General features: G+C 38.1%; 1 protein-coding gene across 1 annotated transcript; it reads left to right on the top strand.

The window, feature by feature from the left end:
- Nucleotides 1-227: 227 nt before the first annotated feature.
- Nucleotides 228-26,667, top strand: Hnrnpll (heterogeneous nuclear ribonucleoprotein L like). The gene is made up of 13 exons (XM_055618666.1): nt 228-908; nt 7,620-7,738; nt 10,073-10,310; nt 11,118-11,205; nt 11,859-11,953; nt 12,040-12,112; nt 16,086-16,157; nt 18,028-18,245; nt 20,962-21,083; nt 22,575-22,776; nt 23,240-23,297; nt 23,389-23,487; nt 25,632-26,667. Exons 1-13 carry the CDS (start codon nt 546-548, stop codon nt 25,685-25,687), a joined length of 1,803 nt encoding a protein of 600 aa, XP_055474641.1. The 5' UTR covers nt 228-545; the 3' UTR covers nt 25,688-26,667.
- Nucleotides 26,668-27,062: the final 395 nt, after the last annotated feature.

Genomic DNA, 27,062 nt, shown 5'->3' with positions numbered 1-27,062 from the left:
CGCAACGGCTGCAGAGCCGCGCGCAGCGGGCGTTGCGCCGCCCGCACTGGAGCCGGGAGGGGGCGGGGGGGGCAATCCAGGCTGGGATTTTGACGAACTGCTCCTCCAGCCAATTGGAAGCCCGATCGGCTTTGCCCCTGCCAATAGGAAGCGGGGCTGGCTGGGGGAGGGGCGGGAGCGTTCGGGCCGAGGATTCCATCCCGCCCGGCGGCAGTCGAGGCGGGGTGGAGGCTCCGCCTGGGCGGCGGGGAGAGGTTTAGGGAGGAGGGAAGACCGGAAGCGACGGCCCCGGCCCCATCCCTACTTTCGCGTCCCCTCCGGGGCTGGGAGGCTCGGCGAAGCTGGCGGAGGGAGAGGCCGGAGGCTGGCTGGGTGATAAAGGGAAGCGTCCCCTCAGCCCGCGCTCCCTCCTCAGCCACGGGCTCCTGGAGCGCGCGGCGGAGGACGCCGGGGCCGCTCAGACCCGCGCTGAGGAGGCGCAGCCCGCGGCGGGGACGACTCGGCGACCTCTGAGGCCCGTCTCCCACGCCGTCTCCACCGCCGCCATGTCCTCCACCTCGTCCTCCCCGAAGGAGGAGACGTACGAGGAGGACCGGGAGTTCGAGAGCCAGGCCAAGCGCCTCAAGACCGAGGAGGGAGAGCTCGTGTACTCGGCGGAGGAGGGCGAGAACCGCCAGGAAGCGACGCCCCAGGCGGGGAGCGACAGCGACGGCGGCGGCGGCGAGGGCGGCAGCGGCGGCGGCCGCGGCGACCACGGCGACGGCGGCGGCGACGACGAGGGCGACGGCGGCGAGGAGGGCGACGGCGACGAGGAAGGCGACGAGGGCGACGGCGATGAGGCGGGGAGCGGCGATGAAGAAGGCGGCGGCGGCGGCGGCGGCGGCCCGCGGAGCATGCCCCAGTCCTCGGTAACAAAGCGCGGCGCCACGTCCCCTCCGGCGGGGCCCGGCCTGGCCGCCCGCCCGCCGCCTCCCCGAGCTGCTGCGCGCACTCGGGCTTATTAGTTATTCACGGCCCTCGTTCCCCGGATCCCGCCGGCGGGTGGGGCGTCGGGCCTCCCGGAGTGGGCGGCGGGGGGCCCCGAACCCGGGGAGGGTCGCGGGGCGGGGGCGCGTGTCGCTTCCGCTCTGGGAGGCCTCGCCGCGTGCCCTCGGCGGGATCGGCCCTTTGTTAGGTGGGACGGCTCCGGCCTGGACCAGGCTGTGCCGGGACCGGCCAGCCTACGGCATCCTCAAACGCCGGGCACCGCCACGGGAAGGCTTGCAGGGCCCGGGGCTCCTGGAAAGGCGCGACTGGATGACAGATTCCGCCCTGTGCCCCCCCCCCTCCTCCCCCGAACCCAAGTTCCCTCGCTAGTTTTAACTTTTTCTTTTAAAAAGTCTTTGTGGGCAAAGAGGCCGAGTAGCCACTACCTTCTCGGGTAGTGGCTCAAGATGGTTTTACACTTGCGAAATGTTACCAAAGTGTGTGGGCAGGTGAGAGGGGGTCTTGAGGTCTTCTCCGCAGGAGAAGGAAATGAATTCAGAGCTGTATTAAACACATTCCCTGAATCCTCCTTCATCAGAGACCACAGAATGTGGGCAGCATAACCCACAGCTTTAGTTTCCGTGCAGTTTAAGGAAACAAACCGATCCGAATGGTTTTGTCCCTTTTGGGGCCCCTTAAACTGTCTTGATGACTTAAGATAGATGACATTTAAGATATTAAATGTCTTTAAACATTTAATAAATTTGAGAGCAAATGTTAGCGGAAGTTTGTGGAGTGCACACGTCTTCCAGCATTAAGGTGTTCCGGCCCTTTTAATCAGAGGCAGCTCATCTTTCCAAAGTTGTTGAAACTTTTACTGGTCTAGCTTAAATTTAAAAACATTTTTAGTTACATGTGCGGGGACATAACAAGTGCCCGTGGCAGCTTCTAAGTTGAACTCCTTGGTAGAGTTACAGGTGCTGTAGTCAGACTCTGGTCCTCTATGCAAGAGTGCTGTGTGGTTTTTGTATGAGCCCTTTCTTAACCCCCCTCTCCCCGTTTGAACTAAAAAAGAAAAATTAATTGGATTCATTTGTATGTGAATTGGAGTGTGGAGCTCAGAGGACAGCTACTTGCATCACGTGAGCTCTAGGGATTGGACCTTGGTCATTGGCAGCAATGACCACCTGAGCCAGTTTGAATTGACAACTGGCCCAGTTTGAATTACCTAAAAATTCTGACAATTCTATACAAAATTTGACCACATTTTTTTTTTTTTTTAAGGATTTTTTTTTCTTGTTGTAACTTTACTTAGTCACAACTGGCCAAGATTACGGATAATTTCTTAGCAGTTAGTTATTTTTGGATTTTTTCTAGCAAGCTTTTGAAATACTCAGAATGTACCTTGGAAATGTAAATAAAGGAGATGATTTCTTAGGGGTCACAATCAAGCATTGTAAGACTTAGAAATAGGAATATTGTAAGTGATGTTTTGAAGCCGAACGGGGTACCCGCCTGTAGTTAAAGTACTCTGGGAGGCAGAGGCAGGCAGATCACTGTGAGTTTGAGGCCAGCCTGGTCTACAAAGTGAGTCCAGGACAGCCAAGGCTACACAGAGAAACCCTGACTCAAAAACAACAACAGAAAGTTACTTTTCAATGCTAGGAGGGAAATACATAATGAACTATAGTTAAGCAGTGAAAATGACATTGGACAAGGGCTTGTAAGATCAGGAATCTAGTGGTAAGCATACAATTTTTGTGACGCTGAGAAAGTCAGCTTACTGCTACCCTTCAGTTTTCCTAGTCTGTAAAATATGAAAGTCTTTCCTTACTGGAAGCTGTAGTTAATTAAAACAACTTTTAAATGACCAAGACAGGAGCTACTGTATGGTAGTTACAAATTCAAGAACAAGGTGCTTTCACTTAACTGCATAACTGGGGCCAAGCCTGTAGGGTGATGTTGGCAGTGCGACTGTTTTTGACCCTACCGACACTCCTCTCCAGTAAATTAATTTAACACTACAGTTGATAAGCTAATGTGAAGATTAATGAGACTCATTTTTCCGTTATCAAAATTTTAAAATGAGTTGTTTATGTGCATTGGTATTTTTGCCTGTGTGTATGCTGTGTGAGGGTGTCATATTAGTTGGAACTGGATTACAGTTGTGAACTGCCATGTGGGTGCTGAGAATTGAACCTAGGTCCTCTGGAAGAGCAGCCAGTGCTCTTAACAGCTGAGCCATTTCTTGAGCACCCCCACTTTCAAAAATTTTCCATGTAATTTTCAGTACTGTTTTGAAATCATTGCAGTTAATGAAATGTGTACATAATTAAGGTAGAGAGTCTAGTGCTCCATCATGTTGAAATGTGGTTTTCGTTTAACAGAAGAGTTAGCCCAACCTCAGTGGTCATTAGCCTATAGAAGAGATACATCTGTGGTCAGACTGTTAAAAGAATAAATGCAGATTAGGTACAGTGTTGAACTATCGTCAACTCAGGTTGTAAATGTGTGAAGTGAAAAGTAAGGTTGTTGACTTTTTATGATTCAATAACTAAAGAACAATGTGACTAAGAGGAACAGTTAAAGTAGGAATTGCTCATTAGCAATGATCTCAGTGTTTGAAGGTAGAGAAATATGAAGCCTGGGTGTGGTGCATGCCTCTAATTCCAGTACCCACAGAGGAGGAATTCAGGAACTTTGCTGTGGGGAGCCCACTTGAACTATCTAGTGAGTTCCAGATCAAGACTCTGGAGGGAGGAGAGGAAGAGGAGACTGAGAGAGAGTGGGATTGAGATTGATTGATTTGAATGGTTTGAATTGGACAGTGTTTACTGTACTTTTCATAGAGCACAAACTCCCAGGGGTTTTATTTCATTGGGTTTCACTTTTCAACAAAGCTTCATTATAGAAGTTCATGGCATGTATTATACTTTATTCTTGTGGAATAAATAGCATATGATTTTTAAGATTTATTTTTGAGACAGGGTCTCACTGTTTTAGCCCTGACTGGCCTGGAACTCTTTAGAGATCTACCTTCCTCTGCTTCTTATGTGCTGGGATTAAAGGTGTGTGTCACCATGCCTGAAAAATTGATTTTGTATGTTTGTCTGCATGTTGTCACTGTGTCCTAGTGTCCTACATGTGTCCTACATGCCTAGTGTCCATGTAGGTCAGAAGAAGGCCTCAAATCCCCTGGAACTGGAGTTACAGATGGTTGTGAACTGTGGTACTGGAAATGGAACCTGGGTCCTCTTCAGAAGCAACCATAATGCAAAGCCATCTCTCTAGTCTCTATAAGCAGCAGGCATAATTTATCAGGCATAATCTTCAAGCTCATTAGTTTCTATATCTTAATTTTCAGAAAGAAACCTAGACCTTCATACTAATGGCATCTCTTATCAAAACCAATTTATTTACCAAAAATAAATTAAGATGGAGTGCCAATTTATTTTGAAGATCGTTTTTCAAGTATTGTATTCTAGTGAGTAAACAGACAAATCAAGGATTGAGTGATAGCCAGCCAGGCATTATAATTATAGTCCAGCTACTTAGGAGGTTAAAAGTCTGGAGCCTAACTGGAGCCCTAGGAGATCAAGACCAGGCTGGGCAATGTGGTGAAACAGTCCCTAAAAACAAAGCCAAGAGCCAGGTACAATGGCATATACCTGTAATTACAGCAGTTCTAATACTTTTAAGTGGACAGAGGCTGGAGGTTAGCCTGGGCTATACAGAAAGCCAAGAAAAGTCAGGGATGAACTAGCAGTTGGGAAGAGGCAGGATAATCAGTTGTTAAAGACTAGCCTCAGCTGCATAGTGAGTTTGAGGTTAGCTTGGGCTCCCAAGATACTGTCAAAATAACAGTAACAACAGAATTGCCCAAACAGAAAGTGCCAAAAATCATAAATTTGCTAATAAGTTAACTACTTAGGTTTTTTTTTTTTTTTTTTTTTTAAGTTTAGTAAGTAGACTTGTAAGGTAGTAAAACAGTAAGATGATATTGTTACCCCTAAGATTTCCAAATGAAAGATTATAGCCATATAGAAAAAAGTTTGATTGGCTTGTGAGAATTTGTTCTTGAGACTGCCTTTGAGTGGCATGTATATTAGCATGGTTATGACTAGACAAGCCTGAGCCTATTAGTGGGGATCCGCTGTAGCTTGACCCAGTTTGCCAAAAGAAAGGAATGAAAAATTTTAAAAAGCATGCTTATATTGAAAGGATTTTTGCATTTGCTATTATATACATCTGGAATATTACTTTGAGGTTGGGAAATAATAGATACAAAAGAACAGAAGAGAACCTAAAGTATCACAAAATTGAAATGGAAAGACTACTATGGGAGAAAAGATTTAAAAATGATTCCTTAACCTGGAGAAGACATGCCAAAAGTATTAATAGGTAAATAGTCTGTCCTTGAACCATGGATGTTGGTTATGTGAGTGATGGAATTGTGAGTGTTTCTACCACATCCAGTTTAGTTGGTATAGGTGTAGGGATTATCAATCCTGCTTTACCCACTAGTTTAGAAATCAAGTACTAGGATGATGAGGTAAGGGTCAGTGGTAGAGTACTTGTGTAGCATGAGAGAAGCATTGTGCTCCTTGATACCACAGCTGCATATACACATACCTTATTTTAGGGTGGGGAAAAGAGGCTCTGTGGTGTAGAAGAGCTCAGATTTCTTGTCATGGCTATATATCAAATAGAATGGTTATTTAGCAAGAGTGTTGTTAATGGTTGGTATATATTTTTTTGGTGCATATCTGTAATCTTAGCAGGAAGAACAGAAATTCAGGGTCATTTTTTTCTGCTACATAGCAAGTTTTAAGCTAGCCTTGGATGTATGCGAGTTTAAGAAGGTACTATTTTGGGGTAGAAGTAGGATAGAAAAACAGCCTTGGAGGGAGTGGTAAAAATATAGTTTGAAAAGATGATAGGTGGGTGTGATTGTGCACACCTGTAATCCCAGCACTCGGAGGCAGAGGCAGGTGGATTGCTGTGAGTTGGAGGCCAGCCTGGTCTACAAAGTGAGTCCAGGACAGCCAAGGCTACACAGAGAAACCCTATCTCAAAAAACCAAAAAGAAAATATGAGATTGTCAGCTTTTCAATTGGAAATAACTGGAATTTAAAATTTTTAAAAATGAAAGATAGAAAGTAAGATGGATATGGCAGAGTAGCATACTCCCTAGAAATAAGGTTAGTGAGTTCTGTCTGGGCTAGCCAAGGCTACATAGTGAGACCCTGTCTCAAAAAGAATGGGAATGTAATTAAAGCTAGAGAAATACCAATGTAGATAATTTTAAGAGTTGTAGATTGAGTGGGAGTAAGAAAGTACAAGGAGTATGAGGTTGGTTTTGTTTTTTTGCCTCGAGGTTGAGAAAAATCATCTTTCCCCCAAATACTATATACTATTTAGCATCTTCTAGCTTTTCTTTTATAAGTGCTCTTAAAATTTTTTTTCTTGACAATAATATGGGGTACAAAGTCGTGATTTGTATATATTATGTAGACTAAATAACATTTTCATGTGCCTCAGCTTTCAGGGAATGACTGTAGTGTAGATAGTAAGTGAATGCTTTTGAGGGAGTTTAAAAAACTGGTCTATAATCCATTTTTTGTGAGGAAAGACCAATTTGAAAACTAGCCATTTTCTGCACTGTATTCCTCATAGTTATTATTCATGATAGGCAATTCTTAGAGAAAAACTGGCAAAGGTAAAAGGCCTCTTCAAAAATTACTGCCAAGATATAGTAATATGAGACTAAGACTCAAAACTGAATTCAAAAAGTGAATTTTATAATAGACTAAAAAGTGCATTTAGAAGCCATATGATAGACAGTTGGAGAAGAATGAAAGGAGACAGACTGTTAGGTTTACCTCATTGAATTATTTTTGTCTTATGAAAATGGTAAAGGTTATGTAAACGATTATTATTATTGTTAGGAATGTTGAGCTATTTAGGGATGAAGTATCATGATGCCCACAACCCTATTATAGTTGAAAGGGAAAAGTGTCTATGTGTCTGTTTATCCAGATATAAAGTGCAAAAGGGGAAGTAATATTGAGTATTTTATGAGCTAGAAACTGTAAAATTACAGAATATCATCATATAATATGTAAGGCAAACAAAAATGTATTAAGCACTCAAGAGCCCACCGCCTACTTCAGTTACACCACATCTTACTGGCTGAACACTTTTTGAAGACATTTACTTTGTGCCATCAATTTCCTCCTGCTATGTATGGATTCTGGGGATTGGACTTTGATGTCAGATGCGGTGGCAAGTGCCTTTGCTTTTTACCCACTGAGCTGAGCTGCTAGTCTCAAAATCACTCTTTTTAAAGAAATAAACATTTCAGAGACCGTCATATTCCTGTGTTTGAGACCAACTTGGTCTACACAGACAAACCCTGTCTTGAAAAACCAAAGCCTAAGAGTGGAAAATAAAGGAAAGGGTAGGGGGAACTTACTAGAAATAAATTTCAAATCAAATATATTTCATTCAGTTTATTTTGAAGTTCTTTTTGCTACCTTTAAGTTGTAAGTTAGTTAGTGTTGTGTGTGTTTGCTTTATAATGTAGAGCTGAATTTATTGAAAGATGCAATTTAGACTTGAAGTTAATTGGAAAATCTTTTTCTCTTCCCTAGGAGGGAGGTGGAAGTCATCATAAGGTTTCTGTTTCCCCTGTTGTTCATGTTCGAGGGCTCTGTGAGTCTGTGGTGGAAGCAGACCTTGTGGAAGCACTGGAGAAATTTGGGACAATATGGTAAGGACAGCAGGGATTCACAGGCATTGAAAACAGGATTGTGCAAGCCTTGCTTGATTTCTTCAAGTTGGTATTTAGCATTGTTATGTATTGTTTGCCTATGTATGCTTTTCTATGGAAAAAAACATCTACCTCCTGTTTTATTTATTTTTTTTGATTCGGGGGGTGGGGGTCTCCCTATAAGGCAGGCTAGCTTGGAACTTGTATTCATTGTCTCAGCCTGTTGAGTGCTAGGATTGTAAGTCTCTGCCATCTTTGGAACCTTTTTTGTTTTGTTTTAAATTTTTACACTTTTTACATTCATAGTGTGTGGAGGTCAGAGTACAGTTTGAGGGAATCAGGTCTCTCCACCCTGTGTGTTCCAGGGATTAAACTCTGTTCTTAAGGCTTTTGTACCCTTACTCAGTGAGACGCCTTGCCAGCCCCAACTTTGGAAACTTCTAAGCTTGTTATCTGGTGCTAGAGATTGAATTCAGAACAGTAAGTAACTGTATATGCTAAGCGGATACTCTGCCAGTGAGCTTTAAGCTTATTTTAACCTCCCTGGGGTGACTAGTATGTACTTACTTTGATATGTCACCAGCTAGCTATTCAGCAAGTTTGTAGGTAAAAATTTTCATGGTGTTGAATTGAAAATACTGACTTCATGCTCATTTGCCCTTTCGTTTCTCTTTCTGTTTGGTCTTTCTCAAACTATTTTTTTAAAGATTAAAAAATTTGTTCACTGTCCGGTTAATGTTTGAGTTTGCTTCTAGCTAATGTCTTATTTGGGATGTAGAAAACTTTTTTAAGAGACAGGGTCTCTCCTTGCATCCTTGGCTGTCCTGGAACTCACAGATAACGTCTATCTTTGCCTTCTTAGTGCTGAGATCAAATAGACAGTAATTAAATGTATTATAGGCCAGTACCTTTTGCACCTTTATTTTTAATTTTTCTGTTTCTTCTAGGGGGCATTTTTAACTTGGCAACAAAATTTATGTGTTATATGAGAGATAATTATTTTTACTTACTTTTTAAAAAAGATTTATGTGTATGAATGTTTTTGTCTGTATTTATGGTTTCCATTGAGGTCCTAAAAGAGTATTGGATCTCCAAACTTCAAGGGGCTGGAGAGCTGGCTCAGAGGTTAAAGCACTGGTGGTTCTTCCAAAGGTCCCAAGTTTAATTCCCTGCAACCGCATGGTGGCTCATAACCATCCAAAATGAGATCTGGTGCCCTCTTCTAGCCTGCAGGCACACATGCAGGCAGAACAATGTATAAAACGTAAATCTTAAAAAAAGAACTTCGGAACTTCATTGAAGAATTTATTTCTAGAAGAAATATTTTCTTTGCTGGGATTTATTTTACGTATTACAGTTGATAAAGCTTTAAATCTAAGACCTTATTGTTTCACTGTTTAATTTTTAGTGATGTGGGTGGGGATAGCTAACCAGCCTCCTAGGTCAGCATATACTTACTAGCCCGCTGTGTGCCAGGCTGTGTTTTCATCTACTGAGGCAAGTTCTGAAGAAATAGAATAATAGTTACCTATTGAGATCCTATAGTATACCAGACTGCTTCTAGGCAGATTGTTTGTAGTAATTACTCTTGAGTTTTATAAATGAAGAAGGTAGTTAATTTACTGAACTATAAAATGATGTGTGATTGTTTTGTTTGTTTGTTTTTACTAATACTGCACTAATTTTTAGTTTTTAACATGAAGCTGTGGGTCCTGGATACCTGTTAAGCTGAGTGGTTTGAGTACCTGACTTGATTTTTTTTTTTCCCATATGATTAAAACATGTTGATTGTATTTTAAAACAGTTGAAAATTCTTACTCCTATCAGTTGGGAATATGTTGTTCTGTTGTGGTCATAAAACGTGCACTGTGATTTTTCTTTTTCTTCCTGCTTTTTTAGACAGGGTCTGACAATGTAGCCCTGGTTGGTCAGAAACTCACTTTGTAGACCAGGCTGACCTCAGATCCACAGAGGTATTCCTGGCTCTGTGTCTTGAGTGCTGGGATCAATAAGATAATATAGGAATGGTTAGTTCTTAGTTACTCTTGTGTGGGTATTTCTGCTTTTTCTTTTTTCAGACAGGCTGGATTTGAACTTGCAATCCCCATTTGCCTTTATTTCCAAGTGCTGAGATTACAGATATGCCACCATGCTCAGCTAGTTTCTGCTGTTTAACTATGGGTTTTCTTGATGTTTTCCAGTTACTGCATGGGAAGGGTATTAATTGGGCTTGAGTAGGGCATGAGCTGAATAAGTTTTCATTTGAGGGGATTGGAGTCTGCTTTTACATCACAAAATAAGTTATGTTGTATTTTGATATTTCTTCTACTTTAGCTATGTGATGATGATGCCATTTAAACGACAGGCTCTAGTGGAGTTTGAAAATATCGATAGTGCCAAAGAGTGTGTGACATTCGCTGCAGATGTGCCTGTGTACATTGCTGGCCAGCAGGCTTTCTTCAACTATTCCACAAGCAAGAGAATCACTCGGCCAGGAAACACTGATGATCCATCAGGAGGCAACAAGGTTCTCCTGCTCTCTATTCAGAACCCTCTATATCCAATCACCGTGGTATGTATTTAACGTGTGTAGTTTTCTTACCCGCCATCTTTTTGTTGTTATTGTTTTTGTTTTGAGACAGGGTTTCCTTATGTAGCCCAATTTGGCCTGGGATTTATAGAGATCTGCATGTCTTTGCTTCCCAAGTACTAGGATTTAAGATGTGCAATAGCATGCTTAGACAATGTTTTAAGATTTATTTTCGTTGTATGTGTATGGGTGTTTTGTCTGCATGTGTGTCTGTTCAGCACATGTGTGCAGTCCCCTTGGAGGCCAGAAGAGGGCATCATAAACCCCCTGGAACTGGGGTTACAGGTGATTGTCAGCTGCTGTAAACCTAACCAAGAGGCTGAGCTACCGCTAGCCCAGTGCTTCTCAACCTGTGGGTCAAGACCCCTTTGGGGGGGGGCACATATCAGATATCCTGCATATCCAATATTTATATTACAATTTATAACAGCTAAATTACAGTTATCAAGTAGTAATGAAATAATTTTATGGTTAGGGTTCAATACAACAAGAGGAACTGTATTAAAGGGTCATAGCATTAAAAATGTTGAGAACTACTGCTCTCGCCTTGTTCTTTACCCTTTTTAAAAAAGTTGTTAATAACTGGGTGTGGTGAGGCAGGAGTGGGTAGATTTCTTACTTTGAGGCTATCTTAGTTTGCCTGGCCAGTTTAGCCTATACAGTGAGATCCTTTTTAAAAAACAAACAAAAAGCCCTGTTATTAATTTTAATTTTTAGATAAAACAATGGAATATAATACTGTTTTTTCTAAATATAAAAAATGAATAAATATACTCTTTTGTTCCATAGGATGTTCTATATACAGTATGCAACCCTGTTGGAAAAGTACAGCGTATTGTTATATTCAAAAGAAATGGGATACAAGCAATGGTTGAATATCCTTTATTTGTAAATGTGTTACTGATGTATAGAATTGTTTGTGATTCATACTGATTTTTTTTCTGCTTGAGCATTTCTGGCAAGTGATAACTTTTCCCCCTTGACTTAAATTTGTTTTGCTTTTGAGATAGGGTCTTATTAACTCTGGCTGGCCATTGATTCTGCCATTTCTGAGTGCTGAGATTAAAGGTGTGCACCATCGCATCCTGTGAACTTAAAGGGAAAAAATGAAACTTAGTTCTTATAGGGAATTTTACTATTTTGATAACTTTGTGCCATGAAATAGTCCAATAAAGTACTGAGAATTAAACCTAGGGCCTCTATACACTAGGCCAAGTACTCTAACACTGTTACTTCCTTGGACCTATTCTCATTTTAAGAATAGAATAATTTTCTGTTTCAAAGTTGTAGATTGCCATTCATCAGGGGGATAGAACCTACATCCATTCTCTATATGCTTTGGAAGGATTAATGTAGGTAATGATGTTATGTTTTCTTTTGTTATTCTCAATCTTTAAAGATTTATTTAAAAATTTATCTGGGAAAACATTTGCAGAAACACAGTTTTGGTTGTCTTTTTAGTTCCTTGGGAATGAAGAACAGTTAGATTTAGGAAGCCCTCAGCCACATTTCCTTAATAGAGCTTTACATTTGAGTCAGTCCTTTGCGCCCAGAAAGCTAAAGCAGCACTCAATGGAGCTGATATATATGCCGGATGTTGCACACTAAAAATTGAATATGCAAGGGTAAGTATTTCTTTTCAGCACTCTACCAAAGAAATATTTGTACTTGGGGTGTTCAGTTTAAACTTACTTATTTTCACTTTTAACAGCCAACTCGTCTAAATGTTATTAGGAATGACAATGACAGTTGGGACTACACTAAACCTTATTTGGGAAGACGAGGTAGGTATTTTACACATTTTAGAATCTACTGGGATCTGCTGAGAAGTTTTTACAAGCAGTTAATTCTTTTTTTTTTTCTGAGATGAGCTAGTTAATGAAAATGAAAATCTTGTTGCTGAATGCTTTTGTTGCAAAAGTCCGTGTAATGCTGGAAATTAACCTTGGACATTAGTGCCCCCTACTGGTACCTGCTGAGTTTATTTATATTTAGTTCAACAAGGAGCCCTCACATACAGGCACGCCCGCAGTTCAAGGACTTGCATTTCTCCAAGCAGCTCTCTCTCTTTGGAGGAGAGGAAACTGACTCAGAATATTCCTTACAAACTGCAAACTTGCACACTGCTTCTCTATGGAAAGGACTTTCCCCCCAAGCTGGACGAGGCACTAAGAAGGATAGAGGACTCCGGCAGGCTGACTCTACACCTCATCATGCACAACATCGGCATCAGCAAAAGCCCTCTGAAAAACTCAGACTTGCAATTCACCTTGACTGCATACTACATGCATCATCACCCCAAGTTTTAAAGGACGACATTTAACAGTACTTCAGACTTGCATGGGATGAACACCATGATAGACTGTGCCCATTTATTCAAGTTGTATGTATATCGATCTGATTTCCCTTGAGGTTTCAGTTGTAGATTTTTCATTTATGAAAACTAGACATTTTGCAATGTTGTAAAGTTCACTGCCCATTGATGTAACTGTTTTCAGCTTAGATTTAAATTGTTAATTGGCTTTTAACCCGGGGTCAGTTTATCTACAGGCCTTGGGAATTGATAATGCTCAACCAATCCACACACATTAAAGATATGTGGATTAGAAAGGTATGCATTTGTCTGGGGATAAACAGGTCATGGTACTGCCCTGTGTTTGATCCTCAGCACAAAAAAGTGCACATTTGTGGCATTTAAATTTGCTTTGCTTTTGTTTTTTCCTAATTATGGACACTGATCAGAGATTTTAACAAAATGAAAAGGTGCATTATATGTAAAAGATGTTTTTCTGTGTGGTTTGATCTTTGTAAAAGTAGCTGTTTGTAAGTTGTCACATTTTGTAACAATTTAAGGGTTTTTTACTTATGTTAATTTGTGTAACCAGAAAATTTGACATTTCAAATATAGATGAAAATAACATGTCCTTTTCAAGGTACAATATATTTCAACTTGATAAATCTGAAAATTAAGAACATTTTATTTGAAATTCATTTTCACCAATAGCCTATCAATGCTAAATTTCATAAGCATAGATTTCATTGATAAATTGTAACTGGTAATTCTGGAATATACAAATTAAAATGTTTATCTTGTAAAAACAAGGGGGCTTCAGTATTGGCTACAACTCAACTACAATATTAATGTTTGAATCACATGTTAGAACAATTCAAGATGAATGTGTCTGTACAAGTTAGCTAGAAAGCTTTTATGTCATCCAAAATCTCTTGAGCAGTGGGTACTCTGGTGCATGTACTTCAGCCAAATGAGAGAGTAAAGCACAATGTGGTCCTTTGCATGTTCAGGGATTTAGATTGGCTCCGTTAGCTTTCAGTTTCCAGAAAATCATTTAATCTGTGAATGAAATTGTAAATAAGTTTGTTTTGTAAAATGTAGCTTTGTTAGGCCCCCAATTTTTTTTTGATACTTATGGAAATTTGCTTGGTCTATGTGGTGCAGTTACCAGAAACCAAATCCTTAGGAACTCAAACAACAGGATAAATGGTTGATGAGAAATTGCTCACTTCTGTCCACTGACAGTTCTTGAAAACATAAATTTTCAATATGAACTTTGGCTTTTATTTACTCATTTGAAATAGTTTTGGTTGCATTTGGGTTAACCTATATTAAAACATAATAGGTTTCTTTCTTTTTTGGGTCATGTTTTCGAGACAGTGTTTCTCTGTGTAGCCCTGGCTATCTTGGAACTCAATCTATATAGACCAGGCTATCAGAGAGCTGCAGGCCCCTGCCTTCTGAGTGTTGGGATAAAAGTTGTGGATTATCACACCCAGCAAAATATTTATACATTTTTTAATGTGTATTCTTATAAAAGGTCTGAACTTTTATAAAGGCAGCTTAATTTTTTCATGTAATTCTAGGTAGATAATCTATTTAGAAATGTGTAAAGTAGATATTTAAATAACATAAACAAAGTAAAATAATTTATGCTTTTGAGGAAAAATACTCTCGTTTTTCTAATTTTTTATTGATAGGTAGCTTTCTGGCTAGACTTACAGCTTATAAATATAAACCTAGTTTATGTAAGACTCTAAGCTTGCCTTGACAGATTATTAAAATTATATTATCTGTTTTGCCCAAAGATCTTCATGGAGAGTCATATGTGGTGCGTGCCTAATAGTCCCAGCACTTGGGAAGCAGAGGCAAAGAATTGGGTTTGAAGTCAGCCTGAGCTTTGTGAGACTCTGTCTTAAAAACAGAACAATCAATAAAAGACAAAAAGATCTTCATATATCTTTACTATAGAAAACCTCAATAAAATAGAATTTCATTTTTTAAAATGTGACTATATTTTACTACAGCAAATCCTAAGCCTAAACAGTTAAATTCATAAAAACATGGTTCTTATAAGAGATAAGAAGTTGAATTTAAGTGTTTGGTGTTATCTGCTTAGGCAGATCAGCAGACTGGATTAATTTAAGAGGATTAAGACAAATACTGGGAAACCATGTAAGAAAAAAGTTTTTGGGTGTAGAGAAGCAATGATTGAGGAGGTGAGGTCACAGTAACTGTTGAAACATTTCCAAGAATGTTTCAGTACTTAGTGTAAGGTTTTAAATATGTTAGAATGTGGGTGAAGGATCACTTTCTATTTTGTATAAAAAGTAATTTTGTAAAATTTAGGTTACTGTAAATGTAAAGAACAATAATGAATGCCTTATTGCATTGCTGATACTGGCCAAAAGGGATGGTGAAGAGGGTTTTGTTTTATTTTTAATTGAATAAAAGTTCTAGATGACCCTCTTCAATCCCTTTTAATGATATCATAGCTTGGTTAAAATACGTAATTAAGAATAGGCTTCTTTGGACTGATATGAAAGTTAAAGCATTTCTCACCTTCCAGAAATCTCACTTGTTTGGGTGGCTAAGGATGTTTGGGGCACTATTATTCAATAAGCAAACATCTAAAAGTATTACATAATTTGAAATCTGCTAATTGACACTAAAAGTCCTATTTTGGAAATAATTTTTAAAAATGATCTCTCAAATAAGATTTGAGGAAATTGGCATGCTGTTTTTGAAAATCAGAGTATTGTAGTATTCTCATCCAATAATGTAGCCCCCTTGGTTAGGTTTATCTTGGCGAATTTAAACTCTGGAGGTTGCTCATACTTCTGCTTGATGTTATTATGGTCAATAGAAAACGACCTATTTATGATACAACATAAGCCAGTGATGTGCAAATTTTCAGCTCTCAAATCAGTAGGTGTTTGTAAATATGTGTATGTACATATAAAATACTCTGTGTTTACTGATTGTGAAACCATGTAATACAGGTTGTTGTTGGCTTATGCTGAAACTTCTTGAAAGAAGCCCACTTTGAAAATGTGTTGCTGTTGAAGCTAATAGTATGATTCAGGTACTGTCTTTCAAAGTACTGCACTTACAAGCTTGTTTTAAAGAGATGTATTGGTAAAAACTTCTGTACAGTGTCAAGCTCTAGCAGTGTGTACATTTACTTCCTGCAAAGCATCTAAACCTTTAAACTTGAAAGTGTGATTGTATTTGGCATTTATCAAGAGCATAATTTCTAGTGGAATTTGTTAGATAGAAAATTGTTTTCTTAAACTTTTGGTGTTTGTATTTAAATTGGCTATGAATGGATGTTTAAAATTAACCAGGAGTCATATTTCCTTTATGAAGTATATGGATGTTTTTGAATGGGTGTTTCCCATGTGAAAACTCTGTTACGTACTTGGATCAAAATTGTTAAAACCATGTTTCTACTTTTGTGTCAGATAGAGGAAAGGGTCGCCAGAGACAAGCCATTTTGGGAGATCATCCTTCTTCATTTAGACATGATGGATATGGTAAGTTGGTCAGGGCCAGAAGGTACTGGGAACTGACCAAACCCTGGTTCCCTGGAAGAGCAGCAAACTCTTGACTGTTAACATCTCTTCAGCCCCTCAGCTTATGTTTGTGCACTTTAGGGCTCCATTTTAGTTGCTGCTTCTGGGTTCTTTTGTTTTTTTTCAAAATAGGTTTCTCTGTGTAGCCTTGACTGTCCTGGACTCACTTTGTAGACCAGGCTGGCCTCGAACTTACAGAGATCCGCCTGCCTCTGCCTCCCCTAGTGCTGCACCTGGCGTTTTGGGTTCTTCGTAATTTGCCATTAACGTACTCTCTGGCTACTTTTAGTGCCTCGGTTTCTGCACAGTTCTATTCTGTTACACACTAAAAAAGCTTAAAAATGAAGTTGTAGATGCAAAAACGATAAAGTTTACAATTCTTAAATTTGGCAAGTATATTCTGAAATGAAGATTCTCAGTAATTAAAAGATGTAGCAGAGAGAGTTTTCTATTAGAATTTTAGATATTTTCTGCTGGGTTCTCGATTTTATTTCTTTAATGTGTCTTTCCTATGTGTATGTCTGTAAGGGTGTTGGGTTCCCTGGAACTGGAATTACAGACACTTCTGAGCTGCCATGTGGGTTCTCTGCTCCCAACCGCTGAGCCATTTCTCCACCCATCTTCTCATACACATACACTTTTGTATGTGAGATGGCCTTTTTGAATTTAATTACCTGCATTATTTAGACTTGTTATATATAGCTACTAGACCTAAATAGTAGATGCAAATCTGTGAGATGACTCGGTGTGTAAAGCCCCTTGCCCATGTCGTAGAACAAGAGAACAGATTCCTGCAAGTGTTGTCCTCTCTCCACCTTTATCATACATATCTCACACACACACACACACACACACCCCAAATGAAGTTTTAATGGGGAATGGTAGACTTATCTATAGATGAGGTACTAACTAATGAATCCTAGCCTTCATTTACTGAGAGTACATTATAGTACAGCTTTATTATAAAGATTATTGTACAAACGTATAAGATTATAGAGGCAACTTTTTGTGGAGCTGAAAATGCTTTTTCTTTTGTGGGAGCTTGTTTGAAGCTGGGTCTTACTTTGTAACTTTGGATAGCCTTAAACTCACAGAGACCCAGTTGGCTCTGCTTCCTTAGTGTTGGGATTAAAAGCATGCACCATCACACTGGCTTAAAAATGTTTTTTTCTTATATTTATATGAAGGTAGTTTCATATATTTTATTATGTCTTATTCCTCTAAAAGATTGGCAGTTTTTTTTTAATTGGAGTTATAATTTACATATAGTAGAATTAATAGTGTCTGTATGGTGGGTTTTCTGTTTTGTTCCTTTTTCTCCTTTTAAGAAGGATCTCATAATCTAGAGTGTCCTCTATGTAACTAAGGATGACCCTCAGTTCTGGATCCTTTTGCCTTTCCCAAGTACTGGATTATAGGTGTGTGTCACCATGTCTGGCTGAATTATGGTATTATATGCATTCATGCATATATACATATCCCAAAGCTTTACACTGGCTCCCTCAATCATAAAGACAAGTCTTAAACCTTTTGAAAATATAAATTTGTGTATACACACACATACACATACATATGAGAACCCTAAGTCTGTTGGATCTGGTACATATATAAATGCTGATTTGATTCATATATTTTAGGGCTTTTTTTTAAAAATATTCATTTGATGTCCATAAAACTAATATTGAGGATTTAATTTGTGGGGATGGGGTTACAGCTTACACAAGGTCCTGGCCCTCTATATGGTGAAGTACACCTACTAATTTTTATAAATTGGAAATGAAAATATACACATATGTTGTACTTATTTATTATTTTGGTCTTTTTTTTACAGGATCTCATGGTCCATTACTGCCTTTACCAAGTCGTTATAGAATGGGCTCCAGAGACACACCTGAACTTGTTGCTTATCCATTACCACAAGCTTCTTCCTCTTACATGCATGGTGGAAGTCCTTCGGGTTCTGTTGTAATGGTTAGTGGATTACATCAGCTCAAAATGAATTGTTCAAGAGTATTCAACTTGTTCTGCTTGTATGGAAATATTGAAAAGGTAAATTTTATTTTGTTAGTTTATTTGGGTGTGGATATCTAGTTGTAATTAGGAAAAGGCTACACATTTATCAGGAGCTAAGTTCTTTCTGTAATGACTCATGTAAGCTTTAAAAACTTACAGGAATAATAATTTGCTGGTTAGTAATAAACATGTTCTAAATATACAGTATAATGAGCAAGGTCCAAAGCAGCGGTTTAATCCTCTACTAGCGTAGTAAAACATGGAGCCTGAATTGACTACTGTTATATTAGCAGTTTTTCTACTTTGTGATGTTACAAATGTGATACATTTAATATAAATCGGACTCTATCTAAATTTAAAATTTGCCATACCAACAAGAGATATATTATTCTTTCTCTAATCCTAAGAAGCAGCAACAGCCTAGACTTAAGTGATAGGATCACATGAGCAAAAGGTTGATATTGATACTCTACAGTATACTGTGTCAGGCAAGCTATGATGTTGGATCAACTGGCTATATTTAAGTTCATTTTCAACTTCGGATGTTTTTACTTTAGTAGTTGAAGAAAGTCAATAGTTTTTATCACTGCAAACAGTTTTTAGCATTTAACATGTTAAACTATAGAATTTGAAAAAGTAGTTATACTCATGGAGCTAGATATTTCTGTGTCTCAGAGCTTGACTTTCTGGGGGGGGGGGTGTCTTTTTAGATACTTGCTTTCTAAATACCATGATAGGAATATCATTTTGTTTAATGTGTATGAGTGTTTTGCTTACATGTACGCCTATGCATCACTGTGTGCCTTGTGTCCATGCAAGTCAGAAGTGGGTGTTGGAGCTTCTGAAACTGGAGTTAGGAATGCTATGAGCCACCATGTGTGTGCTAGGACAAAACCAGATTTTTTTTAAGAGCAGTAAGTGCTCTTAACTTTTGAGCTCTTAATAATCTTAGAGGAACAATTTTTATTTGCACCCAGTTAATATTTAAAATTGACCCACTTTGATAGAATGTTTCAATACTGTAATATTGTTTTCCTCTATCATAAGTGATTTTAATGATCTTTTCCTAGTGATAAGACAGTATAAACATGTGAGTCACTGGTGTGGGAGTGGGAGCATGGCTTAAAAACTTGGTATTCCTAGTTCTTATTCATTAATTCTAAAGCCTTGAGAGTCCTAAAATAAGAGTTATCTCCATTATTTCATCATACTAAAAAAAGGAAGAAAAGAAAAAAATACTTCATATTTGCTCTAAGGGTAGGTAGACAACTAAATTCAGGACGTTTAATCTATGTCTTTTGTGTTAATTGTCACAATTTAGTTTTTGGTATGTTGACTAATTCTACTGTTTCATGTTACTTCAGATTTAAAAAAAAAACTTTTTATTTATTGTATTTTATGTGTGTGGATGTTTTGCCTATGTAAATCAGTGCCAGTTGTGTGCCTGGTAGACAAGGAGGCCAGAAGAGGGCTTTAATCTTCTGGAACTGGAATTACAGATCGTTGTGTGCTACCATGTGGGTGCTGGTAATTAAACCAGGATCCTCTAGAAGAGCAGCCACGTTGTGTGCTACCATGTGGGTGCTGGTAATTAAACCAGGATCCTCTAGAAGAGCAGCCAGTGAGTGAGTGCATTTAACAGCTAAGCCATCTCTTCAGCCTCTAGGTGTTTAATAATGTTAAATGATGAATTAAGGAACACAAAACTCAAACCATCATACTTCTTTAAGTTTATTCATATTTAAACTTTTCCAATGATTTAATTTTTTAAAGATTTATATGTATGTAATGTTTTGCCCGCATGTGTATGTGTTTTGGGATGTGTGTGCCTGGTGCCTGTGGAGTTGAGAAGGCATTGGATCCCCAGAACTGCATTCTGGATGGTTGTGAACCACTCTGTAGATGTTAGGACTCAAACCTACAGGAGCAATAAGTACTCTTAACCACTGATCCATCTTTCTTTCTGGCTCTTTTTCAATTTTTTTTGGGGGGTGGGGTGGGATTTACAAGAACCACATTAATTTATACTTAAACATATATAATTATAATCTAGATTTTAAGGATATTATTGGATTAAATCAAGGAATAAAGTATTGTCTACATCAAAGCAACAGAGTTCAAGTAAAGAAAATTTCTGGTAATATGTTTTATTCAAGTACAGGTATGATAAAGAGTGCTAGGGTATCCCTTTAAAACTAAAAAGGATGGGGATAAATAATAACTTATGATTTACATGTATTCTCTATGTTCCCTTGAGGCTAACAGGTTAGAAAAGTGTGTTCAAGTTCTCATGCTTACTGTTTGGTTTAGTTGTTCTAAGTACCCAATAGTGTAATGCTATCCCTATCTAGGGCATTTTTTAAAAATTTATTTATTACCTTGATATTTCTGATTTACAATATAAAGGTTGAAGATGGTTATATTTACTGTTAAATTAGTAGTGCCTAGCACAGTGCTTATCAAAACATACTAGATACTCAAATATTTGTTTGAATATTGATGAAATAGGCTGCGTACCTGGGAATTCTGTCATTATCTTGCTTTAGAGTGACAATCTGACTTAGAGAAATTAAGTAGATTACCTGTAGACCACACAGTCTTGGGGTGCACCTGTGCTCTGTGTGCTGTAGAGTTCAATTACAGTCTCCCCTTATCTTGACTCAGTTTGGTAAGAGTTAAGGCTATCTCAGAAGGGACAGAATAAGAGTAAGATTCTAAGAAATTATCTTTGGGGGGATTTTTGTGTTTTCAGGTAAAATTCATGAAGACCATTCCTGGCACAGCACTTGTAGAAATGGGTGACGAGTATGCGGTGGAGAGAGCTGTCACACACCTCAATAATGTGAAACTATTTGGGAAAAGACTTAATGTTTGGTAATTACTTGTCTTAAGTTATAAATGTTAAGAATGTTTTGAAATTCTTGTTAATCTTAAGAGTATGTTGTAGTAACTGGGCATATAGCTGGAAACAATTATTATTACAGACAAATTTTAGGGTTATGTAATTGTAGTAAGATATTTTAAAACACCACACTCAACAGAAATGGTATGAAAAGGTATACAGAGGTGGAGAAAGAAAGAGACAGAGTGGGAAAGTGTAGGAGAAGAGGAGATAGGGTGAGGTGCCCCGGGAGAGAGAAGTCAGGGGAAGAGAAACCAAGGCAGAGAGAGTGTGCATTGATAAGCGGGGACCTTTATATCTGGTGTGTACACACTGGTTGTGCTGGTCATGATGACATCAGGTAGCTAGGCAACCTAGGAGAAGGCTTGTGAACTAATAGTAATTGTTCTAATTTTCTGTGTATTTTTTATTTAAAAAGTAAAAAAATAGCTGGGCAGTGGTGGCACATGCCTTTAATCTCAGCACTTGGGAAGCAGAGCTAGGCAGATCTCTGTGAGTTCAAGACCAGCCTGGTCTACGAAGTGAGTCCAGGACAGCCAAGATTGTTAAACAGAGAAACCCTGTTTCTGGTGGGGGAGGGATAAAAGGCAAAAATATCTAAGTATGTATATGTTAGCTCAAGTTCAGTCCAAAGAGTCCAGAAGAGGGCTTCATTTCCCTGCAGCTGGAAATACAGAGGGTTGTCAGCCAGTCAACCTTGGTGCTGGGGACTGAACTGAGATCCTCTGTAATAGCACTGCAATGGCTTAACCACTGAGCCATTATTTCCGGTCTCCCTAGTCTTTAGTTTTATTATCACAAAACAATATTAAAACAGGTAAGTTCTTAACATGAGAATATATTTTCTTTCTAATTGATACATAAAATATAAAAATGATTGATTATAACCCAGAGTGAATACACTTGATGTATTCTGTTCAAGTGTACCTATTGATTCAACCAACCATAGTTGAAGAATGTTTATGAGAAAAATTATATCTGTAGGAGCATAAACATAGTATTTTTAAATAATATAACTGTATATCTTACATTTATACTGTGTTAGATATTAAACATTTATAGAGGTGATTTGCATTATAAAGAAGGCAATAAAATCTGGTATAGTGGCATACATCTGCTATCCCAGTGCTTGGGAAGTGGGGGCAGGAGGATCAGAAAGCCGAAGTCATCCTCAGTGTTATATACTGAGCCTGTCTCAAAAACTACAAGAGTAAATAATACAGAAAGATGTGTATAGATACATGTGAATACTATTATAGCATTTGATAGAGAGACTTGAGCATCTTCTTTTGTTCTTTCCTTGACAGAGGGGTGGGGTTCCTGGAACAATCCCCTTGGGTTCCAGTGGTTACCTGTACTATATACTATATACACTTTCTTTTCTTGATTCATGGAAGCATTTGTGACAGCTTGCTGCTTTTTATCTAACAAGATATACTGTATTTTTCTTTTCTAATCTTCAGTGTTTCTAAACAACATTCAGTAGTTCCAAGTCAAATATTTGAGCTGGAGGATGGTACAAGTAGCTACAAAGATTTTGCAATGAGCAAAAATAATCGCTTTACAAGTGCTGGCCAAGCATCTAAAAATATAATCCAGCCACCCTCATGTGTGCTGCATTATTACAATGTTCCACTGTGTGTCACAGAAGAGACCTTCACAAAGGTAGGCACTAAGAAAAGTGTATATACAGTGTTGCTCTTTGTGTTTCAGTTTATGTGATATTTCATAGTTGACTCTCATTTAAACTTTTTTGAAATATACTGCCTTTGTTTGTTTGTTTGTTCGTTTGTTTTTCGAGACAGGGCCTCTCTGTGTAGCTTGGGCTGTTTTGGAACTCATTCTGTAGACCAGGCTGGCCTTGAACTCATAGAGATCTGCCTGTCTCTGCCTCCTGAATTCTGGGATTACAGGCGTGCACTACTGCACCAAGCCTGCTATAACTTCTTTTGAATGGTGTGTACTTTCTGGAATTGTACTTCCTTTCTTTAGTATTTAGATAACTTTAAAATCTGAGGAAATGTATTATAACTTAAGAATTTGTTGTTTTGTTTTAATAAAGCTAGACTTTTCAATAAAGAACTATATTTAGTTATATTTCTGACAAAGTTTTACCTTTCCTTGTCAGTTGTGTAATGACCATGAAGTTCTTCCATTCATCAAATATAAAGTGTTCGATGCGAAAGGTAAGTGAGCATGTCTTGAAAAGTTTTCATGTTTTTCAGCAAGATTGCTGACAAGTAAGTAATAACTGGGTTTGTGTTTGTTTTGTTTTAGCTTCTGCTAAAACTCTCTCTGGGCTGTTGGAGTGGAAGTGTAAAACTGATGCAGTGGAAGCTCTGACTGCACTCAATCACTACCAGATACGAGTCCCAAGTAAGAGTCACAGGCCTTGTCTTGAGAAGAAATGGCTGGGTTTTATTTAGTACTTGTTAACTTTAGGAGGATAATGAAGGAAGTGCTCAGGAAAAAAGTAATCAACACTGCATTGACTTGACAGTAGTCACATAAGATTTTGGTGGGGTTTGAGGCTATTTATTTCCAAAGGGTTGTTCAGAAACATAAATGAAACTACAGGGACATTAGTCAGGATTCTCGGGATTCCGATAAAAATCTGCAGGATGTGAAGGTAAGTTGTTTTCACTGTAAACAAAGTTTTAATAGTCTTGTTTGAGATAGCTAGGAGGTGGTTGGGGAAAAAGAAATGAGACCCTTCCCAAAGTTCTATGAATTTCAGCCTTAGGCTTGATTCATGGCTGTCATGACATGAATAACCTGTATGAACTCTTTTCCTTCCATAAAGGCTTGAGCCACCACCACATGCCTAATAGCTGCCATTTTAAATGTGTAATAGGTTATTTTTCCTTTAAGGAAGTTGTTTTGGTTACATAACCACTTGTGATATATTACAATGCCCATTTACATACCTTTGGTTTTTACTACCAGCATGATAGCTAGAAAAAAAATACCAATGTTTTAGTTTAAATAGCCTTTTTTCCATAAACAAAAACATGCTATAAAGAGATGAATTATAAATTATGTTCTATAATTTACTTTGATTCTGGATTTAAAGAATATTTAAATTTCATCTTTTAAAAGTACTAGCTATATGATTTTAGCATTGTAATTTTAACATTCAGGAGTAGGTTAGTAGGAGGCTCAAGAATTTGAGGGCAGCCTAGGCTATATGAGACCCCATTTCAAAAAAAAAAATAATAAAGTGTATGAAGAAAATGAATCTTACTGAGTGTGATGATGGGGGGAGGGAAAGCAGGGGGAAACAAAACATTGCAGGATTGGTGGTGCCAGCCTGTAGTTTTAGATACTCAGGACACTGCCTGGGAATGTCATTTGAGCCCACAAGTTCCAGGACCAGCCTGGACAACATAAACAAGACCTCATTCCAATAAAAAAGGAGGGACACAATTTTTAAAAAATCACTTAAAGGTTTTATGTGTGGAAACATGCTTTAAATACAGTGTGCAAAATGTTTGTGGAGGGCCAGGCAGAAAAATAATATTGCCAAATGTTGAAAATTATAGATGATTGGTGGTAAGTTTCTGGGACTTTATTAAAATCTCTGTTTTGTATGTATTTAAAAACTACTACCTAGCAGGATGTGGTAGTGCACGCTTGTAATCAGTCCCAGCACTCTGGAAGGCAGAAGCAGGTGGATTTGAGTTAAAGGCCAGCCTGATCTACAAAGTGAGTCCACGACAGATAAGGCTACACAGAGAAACCCTGTCTAGAGAAACCTTAGATAGATAGATAGATAGATAGATAGATAGATAGATAGATAGATAGATATTTATTACCATAGACATAAAGAGATACCTCCTTGAAATATACAGATGTAAGTGTATAATGGTTTAATTTAATAGAAAGTTTTAAGCTTTTTAAAGTTACTATCAAGATACTATACCATTGGCAACATGAAAGTGAACTCTGATGAGACAGCTGAAATTACAGGTTTTTTTGTCTGTTATTTTTTTGTTTTGTTTTGTTTTGTTTTTTTGAGACAGGGTTTCTCTGTGTAACAGAGTCCTGGCTGTCAGAGATTAGAGATTCGCCTGCCTCTGTCTTCCAAGTGCTGGGATTAAAGGTGTGTGCCAGCACAGCCTGGCTTGCACCACAACTATGTTAATTTTTAGAGCAGTTTAACAGACTATTTTTATGGAGTTTACTGTAGTTGGGGCAGTTAATCTTTATCTTACATACAGAATTTCCTTCCTGGGACCAAAGAGATGGCTTCGTAATCGCTGACTGCTCCTTTTAGCAGCAGCAGTAGTAGTAGCTCCTAACACCAGTGCAGGGCATCTGGCACCCTCTTCTGGCTTGGTGGGGCATCAGGCATGTACATAGTACACAGACAAAACACTCATGCACACAAACAAATATTTAAAAAGCTGTCTTTTGTGTTCCTGTTTTCAATAGCATGAAATGATAGAATAATTTACTAATTCAAAATAATCTTAAAATTTTGATGGATTATTAACCTCAGTGTTTTTCAATTTTTACAGATGGTTCCAACCCCTATACATTAAAGCTTTGCTTTTCTACATCATCCCATTTATAAGAAGAGAAGAGCATGTTAGAGTTTATGTTCATCTTTATTACAGTTTTAAAGCTATACTTCATCAAAAATAATCTAAAATGTTTGATCTAATGTTGCCTTGCTTACTATAAGATTCTGTTCTGTAATAAACATATTTTGACTCAAGTAAATTTATTGTTAACTTAAATATTGTTTTCACCTTAACATAGAGTACCATAATGTAGACTGTCTGCAGCTTCATTGTAGATTATACAAATGTATGATTTCTAACATTACACGTTTTGTTCCATGGTAAAAATATATTTGCATTCTTAATGGTAATTATCTGCAAATGTTTTTGCATTGTGTATGAGATTAATGCAGGTGAAAGTATTGCATTTTAATCTAGAATTTCTACAATAGATGATTAAGTCTGTTACAGTTACTCATATTAAACAATTTTATTTATTATTTTAATCAAATTTGAGAATGACATTGCATATGTTGAATTTCAAGAACTATGGATTTAGCTGGTTTCCATTTCTAAAAGGCTTAATAGACATAAACACTTGTATGGTATGCTCTCAAACTCAAACTGATGTTTTCCTTTTAAAAAGTCATCATCCATTTATATTGACATGCTTCTGTTCCTAGTTCAGTTTGGAGGTTTTATAACGTTATAATAATAATAAGTTAATGTGTTCATCTTTCCTGTTTTGCATGTGACCTAATCTTAAAAGTATGTGTAGTATTTGACATTGATATTTTACTACTATAGAAGTTAAAATTAACAGTTCCTCTTCTATATAATAATCTGGATTCCATAAATGGGTTTCAGAGAACTTGTCAGCCCTTCCAAAATTGTGTGTAGAATTTGGGATATTTGCATTTTTATTTCTTAATCTTTGATCCATCATAATATATGTATTTTTCTATATGGTGTAAGATTTAAGAACTGATTTTATTTTTGATCAAAACAGCTATTTGTCTCAACACCATTTATTAAACATTCTCCCTCTGGATTTGTTTCTCTTTTTAAGTAATCTTATATAAAGGTTGTTACGAAGTTCATATCTTATTTAGAAAATGGAGGTAACCATTTTACTTCTATCTTTTAAAAAAACAGTATGTTTTGCATATTAGTAGAAGGGGTAGTCCATAATTAGCAGCAACAGTTGTGTGACTTTTAGATTATTAAATGGGCTTTTCAAGACCCATTTAGGTCTTATAAGACTTTTTTCTTTTGAGACAGGGTTTTTAACTTAGTTCTAGGTATCCTGGAACTTGCTTTGTAGACTAGGCTGTCATCAAACAGAGATCTTCCTCCTCCTGCCTCTCAAGTGCTGGGATGAAAGGTGTGCGCCCCCACACCAGGCCATTCATTTCTAGGTATAACAAAAAATTCTAAACATTTCTT

Source organism: Psammomys obesus, unplaced genomic scaffold (genome assembly GCF_907164565.1).
Source record: "Psammomys obesus unplaced genomic scaffold, mPsaObe1.curated_primary_1811, whole genome shotgun sequence".
Lineage (NCBI taxonomy): Eukaryota > Metazoa > Chordata > Mammalia > Rodentia > Muridae > Psammomys > Psammomys obesus.
The sequence above is the reverse complement of the archived record's forward strand: the minus strand, read 5'-3'. Positions and strand labels throughout refer to the sequence as shown.